At 38.0% G+C, this 20,881-nt stretch overlaps 1 protein-coding gene across 2 annotated transcripts in view; it reads left to right on the top strand.

Annotated features, from left to right (window-relative positions):
- Nucleotides 1-20,881, top strand: part of Hook3 (hook microtubule tethering protein 3) — a 116,852-nt gene that overhangs the window by 13,839 nt on the left and 82,132 nt on the right. For both annotated transcript variants that reach the window (XM_013157500.3, XM_003474624.5), the window contains exons 3-4: nucleotides 19,669-19,741; nucleotides 20,211-20,261. In XM_013157500.3, coding sequence (XP_013012954.1) covers nucleotides 19,669-19,741; nucleotides 20,211-20,261 — 124 coding nt within the window. The remainder of the gene's footprint in view (nucleotides 1-19,668; nucleotides 19,742-20,210; nucleotides 20,262-20,881) is intronic.

Below are 20,881 nucleotides of genomic sequence, written 5' to 3'. Positions count from 1 at the left end.
AATTTTTTTTCCTAGAGCCTCATTCATTGCTTTGTTGTTACTACTTCAGAGAGGCCGGGTGGGTAGTTTTGGATTGTCTCACCTCGCTGCCCCCTGAGTTTGCCTTTGGTGATCTGGATGTCTGGGGTTGCGTTTTAAGTGTCTTCTCATTTTCGTTTCTTCTTTTTTTAAAAGTTTAATTCTTGATTTGTTGCTTATAAATTGCCTATACTGAGTTACTTTATTGCTACTTTATTTAGGAAATGAGTGCTTCTCAGAGGTGTCTTCTAGGTGTAGCTGATTTTTGAATTTTGAGTCATAATTACAAAATCTTGCCACTTCAGTTGTTGGAGATGAGAAGTTGCTGCCTGCTTGACCTAGCCCCTGGTTCTTTGGTACCAGTGCAGTTCTGTTCTGTGACCCTTAGGCAATCTCAGTCTTGGTATAGAAGGAAGAACAATGAGGGAGAACACCTATGTCACTTTGCTAAAATATCGGCAATATCAATAACATCAGACACAGTTTAGAAAATGTCAAACTGAGTTAACCATTAATTTGCCACCCTTAACCATGTGAACTAGACAAACTAGGAAATTGTTTGCAGTAAATAATACCTCATTATGCCAGTTTTACCCTCAGAGAAGGAAATTTAGAAGAGGTTAGGTGAAAAAAGAGAAATAGAAGAAGAGGAAGAGATGAGAACCAAGACAGGAGCATAAAGGAGACTTGTGCACACTTTGGGAAAGTGGTATAGAATACAGACAAGAAAAAGAAAAGAAACAACAATAAGCACAAAAATATTCACACAAAAACAAGATCAAACAATGAAGAGCAAAACCAAAGAAATACAAGAAAACAGAAGAAAAAAAGGTCCACATCCATTTGTCTCTGCTGTCACTGGTAGATAGCACGTGGAGAGAGAGTGTGTAGGTCCTCAATGATTTTATTCCAGAAAGTCAGCATTGGATCTATGGCAGGGTACTGGATAATCTCAGTGAGCCTGCTCCTTTATTTACCCTGAAGTTCCGGCTGGTTTCTGTTGGTAACAAACCCATTTAACCTCAGCAGTCAGTGTACCCTCTGTGGGCTTTAACTGAGCAAGGAGCTACTAGCTGGAGCCAGCAGTTGTTCTGAGTTCCAAACTTGGTTGGCCCCTCTCCAAGATGGCTCTTGATTGTACCCTTTTCTGTGGTATGTCTAATCCAGCAGCACTTACCACCAGCCTGTGCAGTACTCCACATTCAGTGTTTCCTTCTACTGCCATGTGTCTCCATGGGCTGCCGGCAGTCATCGTGTATCTATAGGTTTGAACCATCTCCCATGTAGTGGGTCCAGAGTCTACTTGCTGCCTCCTCCTTCATTGAAGTTTTTTTTTTTTTTTGTCTGCTCTCTACACAGGCTTCAGTTCTTACTTACAGCCTTCCTAGGTCAGGAGACCCACCTCTCTCTTCTTCTTCATGTTGCTGTAGTCCTGTGTCTTGGTTACTTTTTTCTTCTTAATGAGACAAAATACCTGACACCCAAAATTAGGAAAGGAAAGGTTTATGTAGCTTACAGTTTTTGGAGGTTTCAGTCAATAATCACCTGGCTGCAAGGCAGGGTGGCATGGCACTAGGATAGCAGCCAGAGCAAAAAAGGGCAAACAAACACCTTCTCTCTTATATTGGAAGCAGGTTACCCACTTCCCCAGGGTAGGTGTAGCACTAATACCACCTCTGTGCCTTCCTCTTGTACAAAATAAGGATCCTGGCTCCCTGCTGAGTCTCTTAGTTAAATTTATATATAAACTTCTCAAGTTAACACAACATATCAACTATAACTTTCTGAAGTTCTTATAATACTCAAGGTTTGGTAGCAATGAGATTTTGCCATTGTAGAAAAATCCAGGAAATTTACTTGCTTTTTCTTTAGAATTTTGCTCAACTATTTTTTACGACTGAGGCCTTTCCTGACCTCCAATATAAAATAGCAGCAACCATTCTTCTGTAGTATTTTCTATTCTCCTTAACCTTTTGTGTTAGTCCCCAAATATTTGCACTATATCGATTACTTACTTATTATCCCTCAATATCAAGTTGTAAATGAAAATGTGTATAACTTCTGTTTTCAGCTAGGAGCTCATTTTTTCGCTGTTGTGTCCTCACAAATAGGAAAATGTTTTGTTTTAAAATTGAGTTATAAGAATTTGCTATTTTCTGTAGGTTAAAGTGGTCATATACTGGCAACTTCTCCTAGTTTAGTTTTCATGGATGCTTATGCTTGTGAATGGTGAAAGAAATGGAAAAATTGTTTCTGGTATTTGAAAACTACCTGATTTTTTATAGTTCAGAAACCTAATACTTATAAAGTTGATATTAAGACCATCAACTTTTGACCTTAGAATTTTGTTTTTATTTAAATAGAGAAAAAAAAGGGTAGAAACAATACAGAATTTCAGAAAAATAAACAGTAAGAAATCACCAGTTGATAAGTTACATACTGTCATCTTAGAAATAGTTGCTCGAGTTACAAAATTAAAGTATACAAAGTGATATTCAAATAGTGACACTACAAACAGTTCTGCTCAATGATCCAACAAGAACTTAGTAATATGGTTATCAGTCCTACACACTTGCACACTTGTTTTTTATCTTAAAGAGGGTAAGATTAAACATAACAAAACAGTTTATAAGGAAACAATTTAAAGAAACAAAGATTTGAAAGCAAGTCCACTGGAGATCTTCACTATCTTATTTTCCCTAGTTTTCTTCCAAATACTTGACCTTGTCTTCACATACATTGCATGTATACTGAACATTATAGAACTAATCAAATCATTACAGGATGATGAAGGCTTTTTAGGTCTTCAAGACCTGATTTTGGGGAAGTCAATAATGACTACCATAATGTTTCTCAGTCTCTTTGTATTAGCTGTCTTTATCTTTACATATGCTGAAATTGAACATATGAGACTAGATTAATATCAGTCTGAACAGTGAATGATAGTATTGCTAGATTTGATATCATAATGCTACAAAATTAGCATTGGGTTTCTTAGTGTCTTTTCTTCAGAGTATCTGTTCATTACATTGTGTATTATATAATCTGTTTCTGTAAATAGTTTAGAAATTCTTTCCATGTGTGAATCTCTACATGTATGTCTATCCTTTCTGTAATATAGGGAAAAACAGATCAAAACAAGACAACAAAATAAATTCCTAGAAAAACATGAAATGAAAAAGACATATAAAACCACAATATTAGGTGATATACAATAGTTACCATGCTTTCTCTTGTTATTTTCAATAGAATTGTCCACATCATCAGGCATAATATAATTGAACATAACATTACATAGCTATTTTAATAAAAACACAACTTTGAAGACTTTGTAGGACTTGAAAGCAGTTAATAATCAAAACCAGAATGGATATCTTTTACATCTTGTTGTCTTCAGAGTAGTTGCCTCAACTCTTAGACTTGATACTATCAAGTGTACCAAATTCGAATAAAATCAATCAAGGCTAAACAGCAGTCTAACAAACCATTTTCAAATAAGATCAGTCATAGTAAGACAATGTAAGTAATACAGTAATTCAGTGTAAGTTAATAGGAAATTAAGGATAGTTACCGTGGTATAACCTGCTATTTTTGGGTTAGCTGTCTGTGCCCTCAAATCTAATATGAGTAGATAGACCGGAACAAAATATAATCAAACTAAACAGAGCAATAAGACTACTGTGACTTTTAAATCCTGATACACTATTAACAGTGTCCTCTGCCTTCATTTTTTAGACAGTTCCTCCCCTTTCCCTTTCTCAGGGTGCTTTGTATATTTTGGGTTCCACTAGCTCTTTTAGTTTTTAGATTAGGGGGCCAACCTGTTATCTATCTGAGTGTTCCTAAACCTTTTTACCCCTGAGCTTGATCTTGAACTGTACTCCTTTACTTACTAAAGTCACAAGGTTTTCCTTTCTTCCAGCTATGTAGTTCTACACTGCCCAAAAGTGTCATAGCTTTCCAATCTATCTGCGGCTGCTGGATGAGTTTTCCCTATTTCTCTCTGGTTTCCTGTCACATATAGCATTGTTTTCTCATCTTTGACTCTCAGTTTATTAACCCTCTTTCAGGTTGATTGTATTTCCTATTCAGAGGATCTTGATGGATCCTGTCTCCTAATCTACTCTGCCTGTGTTTCTTTTTTGTTAGTGTATCAGGACTATCTATATTAAAGATTATAGCTTACCGTCTTTGCCTCATTTCTGCTATTTTATTCTTCTGCTATTATGTGTCCACTTTACTCCTTCATTCCACTGTCTGCCCCATTCAATGAGGCCTCTCTGCCACTGTTGCTGGAATTCTGCTATTTCTTCCTTTCTTTGTCTGGAATGTCCTTCAGTATTTTTTGTAGGGTTGGGTTGGTGGCCATGAACTCCCACAGTTCCTCCTTGTCTTGGAAACATCTTGTTTCTCCATTAATTTTGAGAGAGTTTTTCCAGGTACATCAGTCTTGGTTGGAGGTTATTTTCTTTCAGGACTTGAACTATTTCCCCCCAGTCTCTTCTCAGTTTGAGAGTTTGTGTTGATAAGTCTGTCGTTATTTTGATAATTTTTCCCTTGTAGGTAATCTGCTTCTTTTCTCTGGCTGCTTTTAATATTCTGTTCTTGTGGCGGATTTCTGGTATCTTGATTATTATATGTCTGGGTGTAGATCTATTTTTGTTGTAGATGGCTGGAGTTTTGTATGCCTCATTTATCTGGATATCATTTCTTTTTTCTGTGCTTGGGATGTTTTCCTTATTTATATCTGTGGATATTCTTTGTAGTTCATTTGGAGTTATTCCTGCTTCTTTGCTCACGTTTTTTATTCTTAAGTTATAAATCCTCTTGTTGTCTTCTAGCCTTTGAATTGTTTCTTCCTGGTTCCTTGTTATTTTTAAGAGATCTTTTCTTTCACAATCACACACCATAAATCTCTCTTCAAGTTTCAAAAGGCTAACTTTAGTTTGTGTTAAGGCATTTTGCCAGCTTTCAATGGAGCTTTTAATTTCCTGGTAATCTCTTTGGATCTGTTTTATGTATTCTAGATTTTGTTTATATTCTTCATCAATGATTTCTCTTCCTTTTCTGAGTTCCTCAATTCTTCTGTGTGTGTTCTCTTGGGAGAGGCTTATCATTTCTTTAATTCATCTTTTTATATCTTGCCTCACTTGGATCAGAAGTACAGTTTTAAATTGGTCTATGAGGTCATGAAGGTATTTCTTTATGTCCGCTGATGCTGTGTCTAATATTGCATGATTATTGCACTGGTTATCTTCTGTATTTACCTCTCCTGGGCTTATATTTCAGGGTCAGCGGCTGGAGGCTTTTTTTTATTTCTGTCTCTTGTCATGTTTCTGATTTCTTTCAGACAGGTGTCTCCAAGTAGTCTCTGGCTCTCTCCTTATTGCTTAGGGTCTTTCTGAAGTGTGCTGGCTGGGGTTTTGCTGCCCTCCCCAATTTGCTGTTATCTGAGGTTTCTTAAACTCCTTCCCAGGGGCTTGGGATGATGCAGGACACTCATTCCAGGCCGCCCAGTCCAGAGTTCAGGGCGCAGGCAGGCAGACCTAATTCCCTGCAGCTGGTCAGGTACAGCAGGAAACCGGAAAGTTCTGGTTCTGTATTTTTGATTATTGTCTGAAGAGGTGTTTTCAGAAGCAGATTCTCTGGGCTCCATTCACAGCGGCGGCTCCATGGGGCTCCGGCCTTGTGGGCCTGGCAGTGGCAAAGACACACTCACCCACCCAGGGACCTCAGGGGTGCCCCAGCAGTGGGAACCCCCACTCAGCGCTGGCACATTGGGCTTGGGTCCTCACATGAGCGGCGAGGGCGAAGGCAGCAGTGTGTCCCAGCAGGTCTGGTCCCTTGCCTGTGATGCCACAAGCGCCCTTCTCCTCGCACCTTCTGGGACGTGCCCCGGATCTTGGGAGGCGGTGGTGGCGGTGGGGGTGGCAGCAGCCAGTGGGTGCCCAGTCACTCCACTCCCCAGCCTCCGGTGGGCCCATGGCGACAGAGTCGGAGGCCACGGCTGGAGTGCGTCAGCCAGGGGATGACCTGTCTCGGTTATGCCGAGGGCAGCCCGGAGGCGCTCAGGGCTGCACGGTGGGGTGGCTGGCCAGGATTGTATGTTTGATTGGTTTTTCTCACCTTAGTTTCTTCTTGTTAGAATTACTCTTCCTCTGTTCGGGGCTCCATGCTGTATATGTTGAATTTTAAGTTGACTATCTCAAGGAGCCTCTGTAGCCAACTGTTACCTATCTGCCATCTTTGCTCCGCCCCTGACCTTAGAATTTTTTAAATACAGTTTCTGTATGAATTAGGTTTTGTATGACTTGGGGATACTTGCATATTTTGTTTAACCCCTAACGCTTGTCAGCTTGATGATATTAAAACTTTTACTTATGACTACCTAGAATTTCCTAGAGTTTTGTTGACAGTCATTAAATGAAATTTTGATGTTATTTACCTCAAAGTAAGCCATGTAGAGTTGTGCATCTAAGAAACAGAGATACTTACAATTCAGAGAGAATCTGCCTCTTACCTTTTGTTAATACTGTGTGCAGTACATATGACACAAGTGTGTGTTGAACCTAGGATTTTCATATTGAGTTACAGCCCCAGCTCCTCCTCCTTTTTTTTCTTTTGTTTCAGTGGAAGGGGTAGGTTGTGCAGTTGACCATACTGAGTTTGATGTTGGAATACTGCCTCATCTTCCCAGAGTACTGAGATTAGGCTGTCTCACCATGCTTGATTGCCAGGAAAGTATCTTTGTGCCTTCAGAATTGGGAAGTGTAAATTCATACTTGAAAACTAGTATAACTTGTTTTCACTTCTGTACTTAAGATGCGTGATGTGTCTCTGTCCTTACATATTGGTACATAGCATTTTTGATGGGGCTTATCTTTTGAAACCTGGCCAAGCCTACTTGTAGCTCTCTGAGATGTGTGATCTCATTTTTATGGTCACTTCTAAGGGGTGCTAAAATGTTTTTCAGCTTTCCAATGATGAAAAGTTTCACTGAATTACTTTTTTTTGTACCCAGAATCGAACTCACAACTGTACGCTTGCAAGGCAGTCGCTTACACTGCAAAGCTAAATCCCCAGCCCTCACTTAATTTCTTATTGAGGATTATTTATGTGTATCTATGCCCAGCTGAGCTTTCCACATATATGTCAGTAAATGAATTTTTGCCCAACTAGTTTGGTTAGGTTTTCAGTCTATTACAGAAACCAGAAGAGCGAATGCATGTGGATGTATTTTTGTGGGGTTTTCTTGTTGAGACAGCCTCACTGCGTGGCCAAGTGAGTATACCTCCTTACAACTACCACTGATGGGTGAGGATAGGAGAGAGCACAGAAATGCTCTCTTTAGTGCAAATACTTTACACTAAAAGATAGTCACAGTTCTTATTTCTGTCCCATGAAGTTCTGCCTGTTGAACTTCTTCAAGGTGGAATCATGCAGTGCATGTGTTCGTGTCTTGTTTGTTTTACTCATTATATGTGAGATGCATCCATTATGTTCAATAATTATGCAATATATACAGCCTCACCAACGTCACCACTGCTTGTTAGTTTGGTTAAGTAGTAGTGAATGGCTACTGTCATGGTTTATGTTGGTGGCCCCCAGGCCTCATGCATTTGCATTGTACATTTGTGACTGGTTCATTATCTAGAACTTGAATTGGGGGTGTGAATGCTACACTGGCCTAGGGGTGGAGCCAGGATGTAATGTAATAGTAGGAAGAAGATGTGTCTCCCTCTCTTGCTGGTTTCTGCCTTGCTGTTTGCAGCCACCATGAACTGCGGCCTTGCCATGCCACCCTGCCTTGGAGCCAACTGAGTATGGACTGAAACCTCCACAAACTATAAGAAATAAATCTTTCCTTTCCCAACTTTGGGTATCAGGTATTTTGTCTCAGTAAGGAGTAAAAAGCAACTAAGACCAGCTACTTTGTGTCCATTGATATCTGTCCTTGGGGAGTTTATAACACAAAGAAGAAAAGCTTTAATTGACCTTGAAAACAAAATTTTAACAAATGCTACAGAGAATACAGTTTTACTAAGGTTTATCATCTTTGTCTAGGAAGTCATGAACATTTTACTTGAGTAAGTAAAGATAAATCTTGATAGATGGTTTGTAACAGATTTCTTAGCAGAAGAAAGAACCTATGCAGAGGCAGTGCAGGAAGTGGACGGAATGACACTAATGTGGAAAGAGGATTTGACTGAGTAAAGCTGAGTGCTTGAGAAGATAGAAAGATGCTGAAGCCAGACCACTCATTCAGTCATGCTTGATCTGTGGACTTTAAGAAAGGAATTATACGATTTTAAGAGGAGGAAAACAGGGCTTCTATATTAAAACAATGGGATTTGAAATCTGTAAATACTGTGACTTGTGGTATAAAATTAACTGGAAGAAGCAGGAAGTGATTTGGAATGGTAAGTTGAGATTTTCAGTTTTTCAGATGGGAAATATAGTTCCTTGGACTGGGAGGTTGTGTTGTGGAGCAGATAAGAGAGTCAAGTGGACAACAAATTCAAAAGGGCACATAAAATCATCAGGTTTTGATAATCCATATTGGGGTAGTAAGGTATCCAATTTGACTCTTGAGTTTCTGACAAGAAAATGCGTAGCAGAGGGTACAAACCACTGATGTGGGAACATTGAGAGAGGATCTACTAAGGAGGCGTAATGGACATATCATGGGTTAAGTTTGGAGAATACCAGATCTGAGTGGTATTGAGACATCCAAAGGAAGTGCCAAGTTAGTAGTTGGTTATGCAGGTCTAGAGTTCAGCAAAGTCCCAAATGGTAGTATCTTGCAATTATAAGCCATGAAGTGTATTAAATTGCCTAGGGGAGAGTTTTAGGTAAGAAGAAGTTACTGGTGAGACTGTCAAGCTGCAAAGGTACCATATGGGTCAGAAGAAAGTCAGTGGAGGTAGGAGTTGAGTTTATGAGTAGAAACTATTATTTCATAGTCTGAGTAGTCCTTTAGACCCTTTTCTACTTGTTCACATGCTTTCCAATTTTCAGTTTTATTGTTATCCTCACTGTCACTCCTTTATCCATGTAGTCCCTTATTTAATCAGTTATTTATTTTTAATAAGTTTTTAGGTTCATAACAAAAATGACAAGAGTTTTAGTGTGAAATTGTGAAAAGCTTCTGAAGATGAATAGAAATGATGGTTGTGCAACAGTGTTTATTTTATTTTTTTATTTTTTTGGTACCAGCGATTGAACTCACAATCTAACGCTTTCCAGGCAGGTGCTTACGTCATTGAGCTAAATTATGATGCCTAGGTCTCATGGCATGTGCCTATTATGCCAACAACTTAGGCTAAGGTGGGAGTGCAAGTTGGAAGTTAGACTGAGCAGCACTTAGCAACACCCTCTCTCAAAATAATAAAGACTGGAAATAAGACTCATTACTCTCTGGATTCAATCCCCACTTTCCTTAATTTAAAAAAAAAGGTTAGAATTGTAACTTGTATATTACATATTTTTTGCTATCATTTTTTAAAGTTTTTAAGAATTGAGCAGAAAATGTAGTAAGTTCTCAAATATACCCTGCTCTACCATGCACATAGATTCATGCTCCATAAATATCCCACGGCAGAGTGATACGTTTGTTACAGTTAATGAACCAACATTGCCACATTACTGTCACACTAAGATGGTGGTTTGCTTTAGGGTTCAGTGTTGGTTTGTACATTTTATAGACTTTGACAAGTGCATGTGCTATCCTGCCAATAGAATTGTTCTCCTTACTCCCACTTCTTCAATGCTCTGCCTGTTTGTCTTTCCCCAGACCTTTGGCAATCCTGATCTTTCTGTCTCTGTGGCTTTGTCTTTTGTGGAATTACATTTAAGTTTCTCCCTGGTCTTTTCATGCTTTTTAGAGCTTCCTTGTTTTTTTTTTTTTTGTTTGTTTGTTTTGTTTTAAAGGTAGTAAAAATACAACAGAACAAGACAAAACAAAGCCAATCGAGACAATGCAGTGAACTTCACAGCAGGTTACTGGGATAACAGTAATAGGTACCATAGTATTCCTTGTTATCTTCACAGTATTTGTCCAGTCAATTAGGTATAGCAAAATCAAATAAAAAACAGAACATTACAAAGCCATTCAAAGGAGAATATTGAATAGTTTAATACAACTAATCGTAATGAAACAAAACAGTGAAAAAAAGCATTTGCCTTCAAACAGAAGATGGAAGGAAATCTCCCATGTTTGCTATATTATATGGTCCTCTCAAGACTTGCTCAGCCTCTGTCCCCCATTATCAAGGTGGGGAAGGTTTGGGATGTGTGACTTCTAACCCATGTGCCAGTAGGCCCCCATGAGCCGCTGACTGGGTCTCCTGGCTTGCACCCGAGGGAGGTGCTTACCAAGAAGGCAGGTGAGTTGCCACTCCTGTAGCCGCTTGGGTTCCACCAAGGCTGATTCAGAGCTTTCTTGCTTTTTTAATTATGGACTTACTGAAATGAAATTGACATATGATAAATCATATTGAGGGGGTACTGGGGATTGAACTTAGGGGCTCACATGCCAGTTAAGCATATGCTGTATCACTGAGCTACAACCCCAGCCCTAGTTTTCATCTTTTTGAAGTATATAGTTTTGATGAACTTAGACCCATGAAACTATCCTATAGTCACAACACTGAATATATCCAGCACTTACAAAAGTGTTCTCATGCTCCCTTGTCATCCTTCTTTCTCTGCTACCTTTTTCCGTCTCCAAACACTTTGTCACTATGGATTAATTTGTATTTGTTAGGATTTTATGTAAATCGACTCATTTTGTTTATTGTGTGTGTGTGGGTACTAAGGATTGAACCCAGCTGCTTCTCATTGAGCTATATCTTCAGTTCTTTGTTTGTTTGTTTTTTGGAGATAAGTTCTTCCTAAATTGCCCTTTTTATCTCAACTTGAAGTCTTCCTGCCTCAGCCTACCAGATTGCTAGGATTATAGGCATGTGCCACAATGCCTAACATAGTATACTGTTTTCTTCATAAAAAATAAGTTGTGGCTTTCATCCAAATAAGTAGATTCATTCATGTTGTTGCCTATTTGTATCTTTTACTTCATTATATGGATGACTGTACCATTGTTATGTTGATGAAAGTGAGAGTTCCAGTTTTTGTCTATTACATACAAATAAAGGTACTGTGAACAGTAGTGTGCAAGTCTTTGTGTGAACATATGCTTTCATTTCCCTTGAAGTGAAAATTCTGTGTAAGATTATCCAGCAGGTATTTGTATAAACTGTTAAACTTGTGAATGTATCATTTATATCCACATCAGCGGTGTATGAGGGTTCTCCTTGCTCCAGACTCACTAGCACTTACTGAGATGAGTTTTTAATTTTAGCCATGCTAGTGACTGTCTAGTGGTTTTAATTTGAATTTCTGAATGACTGATGTTGCACATCTCTTCATATATTTGCATCTATCTGCTGGTGGTGAATTGTCTGCTATAATCTTTTGTCCATTTTTTAGTTGAATTGTCTTATTAATTTAGAATTTATATATCCTAAATAACAGACTTTTGCTGGGCATCATAACTTTTTAACATAATTTTTCCTGGTTTTTGGCTTCTCTGTCAATTCAATAGTATTTTTTTGCAAAGCAAAATTTTCCCCCTTGATACTGTCCAATTTATTTTTAGTTTAATTTTTTTACTTTATCTTTTTCAAACATATAATCATTAGGACTTTTCTCCCTGTTTTTTTCCTGTTTCATTGTTAGCACCTACATTTAGGTCTGTGATACATTTTGAGTTAGTTTCTGCATATAGTATAAAATATAAGGATAGAAATTTATTTTTGCATTTGTGATTAAGCATTATTTGCTGAAAAGATTTTCAAGTTTTCAAGACATTTGGTCATATAAAACTGCTTAATGACTGACAGACCTTCTCCATAGATTATTAGATTTTTATTCACTTAAGTATTTTCCACTAACAAGTCATTGAAAACCCTAAAAAGGGTGGGTTTGTCATTTGCATCTGAACATCAACAAATACAAATGAATTTTTTGACCTGTGACTGTTAATATGTAAATTCACATTTGTAGAATTTTTCTTCTATTTTCAACTGCTTAGTTTGAAGATAGTGAACATTAGACAGTGTAAGTTTCGGTAGAAGAGCACCCCTTTTGGAGAATGCTGCATGAGATGGTAAGAATGTTACTGTTTATGCCATGAAACCTGTGAATCTACAGTACATGTGCCAAAGAATAATCAGCACTTTGCCTTGTTATTCTGGAAGAATTGTGTTTCTCCCCTCATAACACTTGAGTCTGTAGTTGTCTCACACGTGGTGGTGCTACCCAGGTCAGCATGGACACTGTCTTTTCTTATTTGCCTGAAAATTCTATTCTGTCCATCCTCTCAACCAGTTTAGATCCTGACTCCCTATCACTTTCTCTAATACTATTCTTATGTAACTAGATTCTTGGTAATTCAAACCTATACCTACCCGACCTTTATATCATTGCCTATCAATTTCTTAAACTCGTCATTATTTTGTCTTCCATATAACTTCAGCTACCAATTCCAGTAGTCATAATCTATACTTTAACTATAAATAGTATGTAAGCCCTCATGATCTGTTTTCCATTTATTATTCTTTTACCACTACTTCCTGTCTGCATTGCACTAGATCTGGAACTGAGACTTCAGTTATTCTTTTATTCTCTAATATCAGTCAGACTTCACCTTCATGCTATTTCTCTTTTTCATCTTACTCAGCTCTCTAGGCACAAGGAACCACAGTACTCTCAGAGAAGCAGAAAAAGTCAAATCCTTTATTTGACTAACCTGGCCCAGAGGAGTTCGTGCTTCAAAAATCTGAGCTTCAGGGACATTTAACAGAAAGTTTTATAAATTTTAAGGTGGAAAAAGGGTGAACTGAACAGAGACAGTTGCTTCAAGATGATACAGGTTTACAACTCTGGCGATCTGGTCAGCCTCAGGCAGTCACGTGAGGGGCAGTGGAGTAGGAGACAAATGCTACAGGGTAGAATGAAGTCCTATAAACAAGAAGAAGGAGAAGTGAGATAACTGAATTGTGAAATTCATTATCACCTCAAAGTGTAACCCATGCTGGAGGCAGGAGGGAGGAATGTACTCAGCCAGGGCAGAAGCTTCTGTGTTCCCACAAGGCACAGGACCAGGGAACTGAGGCATGAAGTGGACGGCTTTTACGCCTCAAGCGCTGATTCCTTCCTTAGTCCTAATCACTCTCCTGTCCACATTTTAGCTCCCCTTTCTCTTATTTATTTGCATTGTTTGACTAAACCAAAACTTGTGTTAAATCTAAGGTTTAGCCTCTTCTGCTTTTGACCAGTGCAGTTGGACCTTGCTAGAAAAAAAATCACAAACATGCTATTGCTGTTACTTTCACTGTCTCTTAACTCTCCTGCTCTTCTAGATGACAGCCTCACACTTTCTTTATGCCACTAGTTCTACCTCTCCCAGCCTTCTCATCTGATCACCCGAGATAGGATCCATCCTACCTTTAAGACAATTGATTTAAATAGACATTTCCCTGCTACCCTGTGACTGTTTACCACCTGCCCTTTTGCCTTGCTGCCTGTTACTGTAGTACTGAGCAGAAGGGTCCTGCTCTGAAGTGAGGACCCACACTTGGTGTTTTGGATGTCATTGTCCCTCACCTGCTCAGGATCTTCACCTTTTTTTCCCACTGTTCTACATCATCAGCTTTTCCTTTTCTGCCTGATCACATCCACAAGCAAACTCTTCTACTTGTATTTGTCATTTAGAAGTACTTCTTATTAAAAAAAAAAAGCCTCCTTGTTTCTGTCAGACATTTCATTTCTTCTCCCTTGTGTAGCAGAACTCCTAGAAAGAATAGTTTGTACCCAACTGTTTAGATTTTTCCCTTCCTGCTGTCTTAAATTCAGTTCCATCAGGCTTTTCTTCCTATCATTATATTAAACTGTTAGGGTTACCCGTGAATTCCATGTTGCTAATTTGAATGGTCTATTCTGAGTCCCTTTCTTACCTGTGAGTATCATTTGACTAACCTCCTCATAACACTTTACATTTGGCTTCACGGATACTACGTATTTTTTGTTTGGAGTTAGTATTTCACTAGATAGTTCAGGCTGGCTTTGAACTTACTGTGTTAGCCAAGGCTGGCATCAATCTCAAGAGCCTCCTACCTGCCTGATCACATCCACAAGCAAACTCTGGACTGCTTATTTTTATTAGGAAGACATGGTAGGAGTGAGACTGTAGGAATAATTCCTGCAGCTGCACTCTCTAGCTACTTAATTGATGTCTGAGCCAGGCAGGTGTTTGCAGCTGTGACCTTATCTTGCCATTTGAGGTATCCCTGGCCTCACGGGCCACTACAGGCCTCAACTAGGACCAGTGATGCATAGAAGTTCACTTACTATGAATCAGCTCCCGTTGCCAAGCAAAGGGCCTAGGCCTAAGACAGACTCACAGATAAACATAGAAAGCCAAGTAGTTAATTTTAAATCCTCAAAGCCGCTTGTAGTGGTCTCCAACAGTGCTACAAGTAACTAGTAGTTCATGGGTGAAATACGTCTCTAACTAGTAGTGCCATGGGTGAAATAGGTATTTTCTACCTAGAACCTGGTTTACTGAACATTAAGGGAATAATTAGCCAAAGGAGTGTAGTATTTTGTGTTTGTTTTTGCTAAGACCAGTTATATGGTGAATTCTGATTTGATAAAATGATTGTATTGTGAACTTTGCCACTGAACTGTGTGGCTGAACTTGTGAAAATAACTGTAACATAATAGTCATCCCCTCATTGTAGTACTGCTATGACTGCTAGTGCTCGCATATGATGCAATAGGGTACATTCCTGATGTAATAATATATGGCATATATGATACTAGCAGTTGTTTTTGTTGTCTTCTTTTGCTAGCTCAGACATGACTATTAAGTGTCATTTAATAATTTTTTAAGGAACAAGCAAACTACATCATCTTCAATTTGAAACATTCTGTTCAGACTTTTCTGTTTTATTCATGTGAAATATTGCTCTAAATTGCCAAAGAAGAATTTCAGGACCTTGCAGTACTCATAGTAAATCAGAATGTGTTAGATATTCTAAAGCATTTTTACAAGACTCTCTGGTGACATGCAAGTATCTTTTAGCTTTATGAACCTGTCTTCCCACCCAGCTAGCGAATCTTGGGCTTTGGGTAACCAGCAGCCCCAGGAGTACACAGCACTGGATTTACAGATGATCCTGCTCATGAGTTTCTTTTATTGAAAAGATTTGACACTTGATTGCCATGATTGTAATTCTTAGATTATAGCTTTTTAGACATTTATTTATTTATGAGATAGTCTCACTACATAATACAGGCTGGCCTTCAGCTTGTTTATGTACCCCAGGCTGGCCTCAAACTCATGGTACTCCTACCTCAGCTTCCCGAGTGCCAGGATTTCAGGTGTGTGCTACCATGCCTGGCAAGACTATCTTAGTATCAAAAATAACAGTGAAAAATTTCTGACTTCTGTGATCTTTAAGATAGTTCTTTAATATTTTAGTAAAATCCACTTTGCTATTTTCTTTTGTGCTATCTGTTTTTCTTAAGAGATTCTGAGTGAAGAACAGTTGGAAGCTGGTTTACCTACCAGCCTACCTCTCTGATAGTCGTCCTGGTCCTTACCTGCAAACATGTATGTCTTACTTGTAGCACTGTCTCCTACTGGCTACATATAATTGGACCAGGAATGCAGAACAGTGACTGGAACATTTGAATTTTCCTGGGGATTTAGAATTAAAATTATATGCCAAGCTGTCTTTCATTATTGGAACCAAAGTGATAAAAGTTTTGGAATGGATATGTAGCGATTTCTAGCCTTGTATACTGTTTGTATACAAGGGAAAAAAAAGCTAGTCTGAAGAAAGAAAATGGCATGGATTGGGCAGAAAAAAGAAAAAGTGAAAGTTAATATTGTCTGGGTTTTTACTCCAATATTTTCTTGGACTCAGCTGTGCTTAGTATTAACACAGCTCAGTATTCTTTAAGTACATAGCCCTTTTTCTTGCATAAATTTGCTTAAATTGGTTTCTCTTAAAAGCAAAACAACCTCAACTACAAAACACAAAATTAAATATAGATGAAACAGTGAAGTTAGTCTCCTTCCTGTCACTATATACAAATGAATCATAGACCCAAATACAGGAGCCAAAAGTATATAAAATTCTTACAAGAAAACATAGGAGTAAATTTTTGACTTTGTGGGGTTTTATTTGGTTTTCTGTTTGTTTGTTTGCTTGTTTGTTGTCTTTTTTGAAACATGGTTTCACTACGCAGTTCAGGCCAGCCTTGAACTCACTTTGTAGCCTAGGTTGGCCTCAAATTCACAACAGTCCTCCTGCCTCAGCCTCCCGAGTACTGGTATTACAGGCATGCGCACTATACCTGGCCTTTTTTATTTTTTTGTCTTTTTCCTTTTTATCGGTACCAGGGATTGAACTCACTCACGACTCCTGCTTGCAAGGCAGGCACTTATGCCGCTGAGCTAAATCCCCAGCCCCTATATACCTGGCCTTTTTGACTTTGAATTAGGCCCAGGTTTCTTAGATGTGACACCAAAAAATACAGGGTAGGGTTTTTTCTCAAAATTAAAAACCTGTGTGTGAAGTGTTGACCATTAAGAAAATGAAAAGTGGCTGGGCAAGGTATCTCACACCTGTAATCCCAGCACTCTGGGAGGCTGAGGCAGGAGAAGTGGCAAGTTTTGCCCCAGCTTGGGCAGTTTAGTAAGACCCTCTCTCAAAATAAATTTGTAAAAGCTGGAGATATAGCTCAGTGTGAAGACCCTGAGCAAAAGAAAGAAAGCAGGAAGGCAGGTGAGAAATTATATATAATGTTTCTGTCCTGAGTTTTAAAACAAAAAGAACAAAAATGCTTGCAATTTGATAATGAAGAACACCCCAATTTTTCTTTTTTGCAGCACTAAGGATTGATCCCAGAGCCTTCTCACTGAGTTGCTTCCCCAGCTATTTTTTGAGATAAAGTCTCACTAATTTGCCCAGGCTGAGCTTGAGCTTGCCTCTGCTGGATTTACTGGTGTACACCAGTTTTCCTAGGGGCAAACAATCTGAATAGACCAAAGAGGATGTACAAATGACCAAAAAAAAAGACATGAATGGTCATTTACTATCATTAGCCATCAGAGAAACCCAAAGCTACAAGGGGAAACCACTTCACATTCATTTGGGTTGTTGTCACTAAACAGATAATACCTTGGCAGGGCTGTGAAAAGGTTGGAACCCTGGGGCTGGGGATTTAGCTCAGTGGCATAAGCACCTGCCTTGCAAGCAGGCGGTCATGAGTTCAATCCCCGGTACCGATAAAAATGAAAAAGACAAAAAAAAAAAAAAAAGAAAAGAAAAAGAAAAGGTTGGAACCCACATACATTGCTGGCAGGAGTGTGTAATGATGCAGTTACCTGGGAACAGTTTGGTTTTGCTTCAGTGTTAAGCGTGGATTTATCAAGAGACCCAGCAGTTCTACTGTTAGGCATTTACCTAGATGAAATGTCCACACAGGAACTGGTGACAAGCGTCAACACAAGTTATTGTTTGCAATAGCTAAAAAGTAGAAATATTGCCATGTGTACATCATCTGACAAAACATGAGGTAGTCATGTGTTACTTAATGGCAGGGACATTATGAAATGCGTCATTAGGTAATTTTTATGCAGACATCATACAGCGTGCTTACAATAGAAAATAAGGTAGCTTACAGCATCACTAGGCAGTATAATCTTACAAGATTACCATTGTAATATGCTATGATTGGCCACAATGTTATGTAGTACTTGGCAGTACACCTATAAAACTTAAAAAGAAACAAGATTTTAATGCAAGTTGCAGTATAGCCTTAAAAAGAAGCAAGGTTTTAATGCAAGTTGCAGTATAGAATAAACCTTAACACACTCTAAACTGGATGTTTTGATGCTTACCTAACCTACAGTCCCAACACTCAGCAGGCAGAGAGAAGGATTGCGGTTTTGAGGCCAGTTTGCATTATAGAGTGAAACCCTGTGTCCAACAACAATAGCAACAGTAACAACAAAAACACTCTAATGAACAAGACAGACAACACCACATATTATTTTATTTGAATGCAGTGTCCAGAATAGGCAACTTCGTGGAGGTATAGTACATTAGCAGTTTCTAGAAACTGAGAAGAGGAAATAAGGTATGATAGCTAATAAGTAAAAGCTCTTTTGGGGTGATGATGAAATCTGAGGTTAGATTGTGGTGATGCTTGCATAATTTTGAGTGTAATATATTAAACTGCTTGTATACTTTGGGCAAATTGTATGCTATATGAATTGTATTTCACAATAAGAACATTAAGCTGTTTTTGAGACTAGATAGAAAAGTTAGTATGTTTCAGGTAGTAAGATACAGGCTTTAAGGCTGTGTGTGTTGGCACATACCTATAGTCTCAGTACTTTAAAGACTGAGGCAGGGAGATTTTGAGTTTGAGGCCAGCCTTAGGTACATAGGAAGTTCAAGATCAGCCTGGACTGCATAGCATGACCCTGTCTAAAGGATACCTTCCTCCCATCCCTCCCTCTGCATTCTAAAAAAAAAAAAAAAAAAATCAAAACATACCGGCTTGAAAACTCAATAGATTTCTGTAGAGGTAATTTGGCTATACATATTAATATGTATGTATTACTTAAATAAATATGTTTTTCTTCATAATAAAAGTTAAAATTGCTAAGTAATATGTTACTTATTTAAAGCTAACGTGAATTAAAACTTAGTATTGATTATACCTATCAGTTTGAGTTACAGTAAAAGTTTAAATGTAGCTTTTATTCCCAACCTATCTCATTGCTACTCTGTTCTTTGGTTGAAAAAAAGTCAGTTGTGGTGTTATGCAAAGATCTTGGACTTAGCAGTTACTACTAGACCAGGATAAATATAGGTGTTCCACTGTGGTCTTGGACTTCGGTCATTTCTTAAAGTTTGAAAAATATTAAGATGAAGTTCATACTTAGTTTCAGAAGTTTGGAGTCTTTATCCTACCATTTGCTAGAAATATGGAATTCTCACTAGGAAAAATACATGTTTAGATTGTATTCTTGTTTCAGTGTATTTGTGTACAGCAGTACTTGGTTCTTTTGCAAACAGAAATGATATTCAGCTTGGTCTAATTAGTATTACATCTGAGAAAATAGGTTTCCAGTTTGTGTTGTATGAAGGAACTGAAGTTTAGTGACATTGTTGGTGACTTTGTATATTAGGTGAAGAAAATGATTGAAATATTAACTGAAAAATTTGACTTCAATCTGTTTCTGGATATTTGCATGGTATCTACAGTTAATTCCAGCTTCGTATATTCAACTATAACTTCTAAAAGTATATTAACTACTTACTAGCTTTTCTTATAAAAAGGAAAGATATTTGATGTTTTTATAGTGAGTCAATAATTGCTTTTAGAAAAAATCTGTCATAGAGTGATTACAGCTGCTCATACATAATTACGTAGTGGCTGTTATGTGACAAATACATTTTTTATATAGCTCATTGAAGTAATGATACAGGATAAGATTCAGTTTTATTTTCTTTTTTAGCATGATACCTTCATGATCTTAATATACTAGTCTTTCCTTAATTGCAGAGATCCTACATATTTTGATGAAAATTGGCTAAACAGAATCAAAACTGAAGTGGGAGATAATTGGAGACTAAAGGTATTGTTTTTCCATCTGTAAATATTTTATGTGTATAATTGTTAGATTTTTATCTAATAAGTCTAGTGAGCTTTAGAAACTCAGCCAATGGTGAAATCATCTGAAATAGAAGAAATGGAAATAACCTAAATGGCTCATTAAATGCAACATAATTAAGGCAGTAAAACACAGTGTGTGAGGGCATGAGCTTTGGAGCCAGAGCACCTGTGTCCAAATGACATCCCCACCCTTTCTTTGCTGTGGAGAAATCTTTAACCTTTATAGAACTCAGTTTCCACATTGTAGAATGAGGGTTACAATGGGATCTACCACACACATAAGGAGTTACAATATATTTACCAAGTCACAGTATGTTTGTTGGTTGCAAACCCTGTTGTCAGTGAGAAAATACTTACGATGATAATTTTTTATGTTAAACTATGTTGTATTTATGTTTGCCTTTTATGCCATTGTTTCTCTTTTTAAACAGATTAGCAATTTAAAGAAAATTTTAAAAGGAATCCTGGATTATAATCATGAGGTAAGGATTTTTTTTCCTCATTGTGTCTGAAATTTATGGGGTAAACTTCAAGTTAAGGAAAAATTGCCTTCAAAATGTAGTTTGTCTTCTTGTACTGTTTGTAGGATGCTGTTACCGGCACCTACTAGATGATGAGTAGATGAGCATTGTCCATTATATTATGGGTATTTTGTTGATGATCACTACTTCGTTAGACTGTACTTTATGTTGATTAATGATTCTCTCTGTTCATCTCTTACTTGTGAAGGAACTTGAGAGCCTGTGCACCATTAAAGCCAACTCCATTACTACTTACATTTTATCTTTTGGCAAAACTCTAGCCCTAGAACTTTATCATCTTCAGCCTGCATCTGGAACTGCTGGAGAAAAGTTTAGAGAATAGAACTGATTTTACCTTTGGTGTGTTTTGGTTTTTTTTGTTGCTGGGTGTGGAACCCGTGACCTTTGCACTGAGTTAGATCTTGAGCCCCTTTTCTGTTTTTAATTGTAAGATAAGTTTTACTAAGTTGCCCAGGCTGAGCTCCAATTTATGATTCTCCTGCCTCCGTTGTTTAATCTTCACTCTATCCTGGAAATGCCTTTGTCTCTGTCCTTTCTTGTACTCCTTTTACTGAATCATT

The sequence above is a fragment of the Cavia porcellus genome, unplaced genomic scaffold (assembly GCF_034190915.1).
Source record: "Cavia porcellus strain 051 isolate PalLab524CR breed Dunkin Hartley unplaced genomic scaffold, mCavPor4.1 scaffold_26, whole genome shotgun sequence".
Lineage (NCBI taxonomy): Eukaryota > Metazoa > Chordata > Mammalia > Rodentia > Caviidae > Cavia > Cavia porcellus.
The sequence above is the reverse complement of the archived record's forward strand: the minus strand, read 5'-3'. Positions and strand labels throughout refer to the sequence as shown.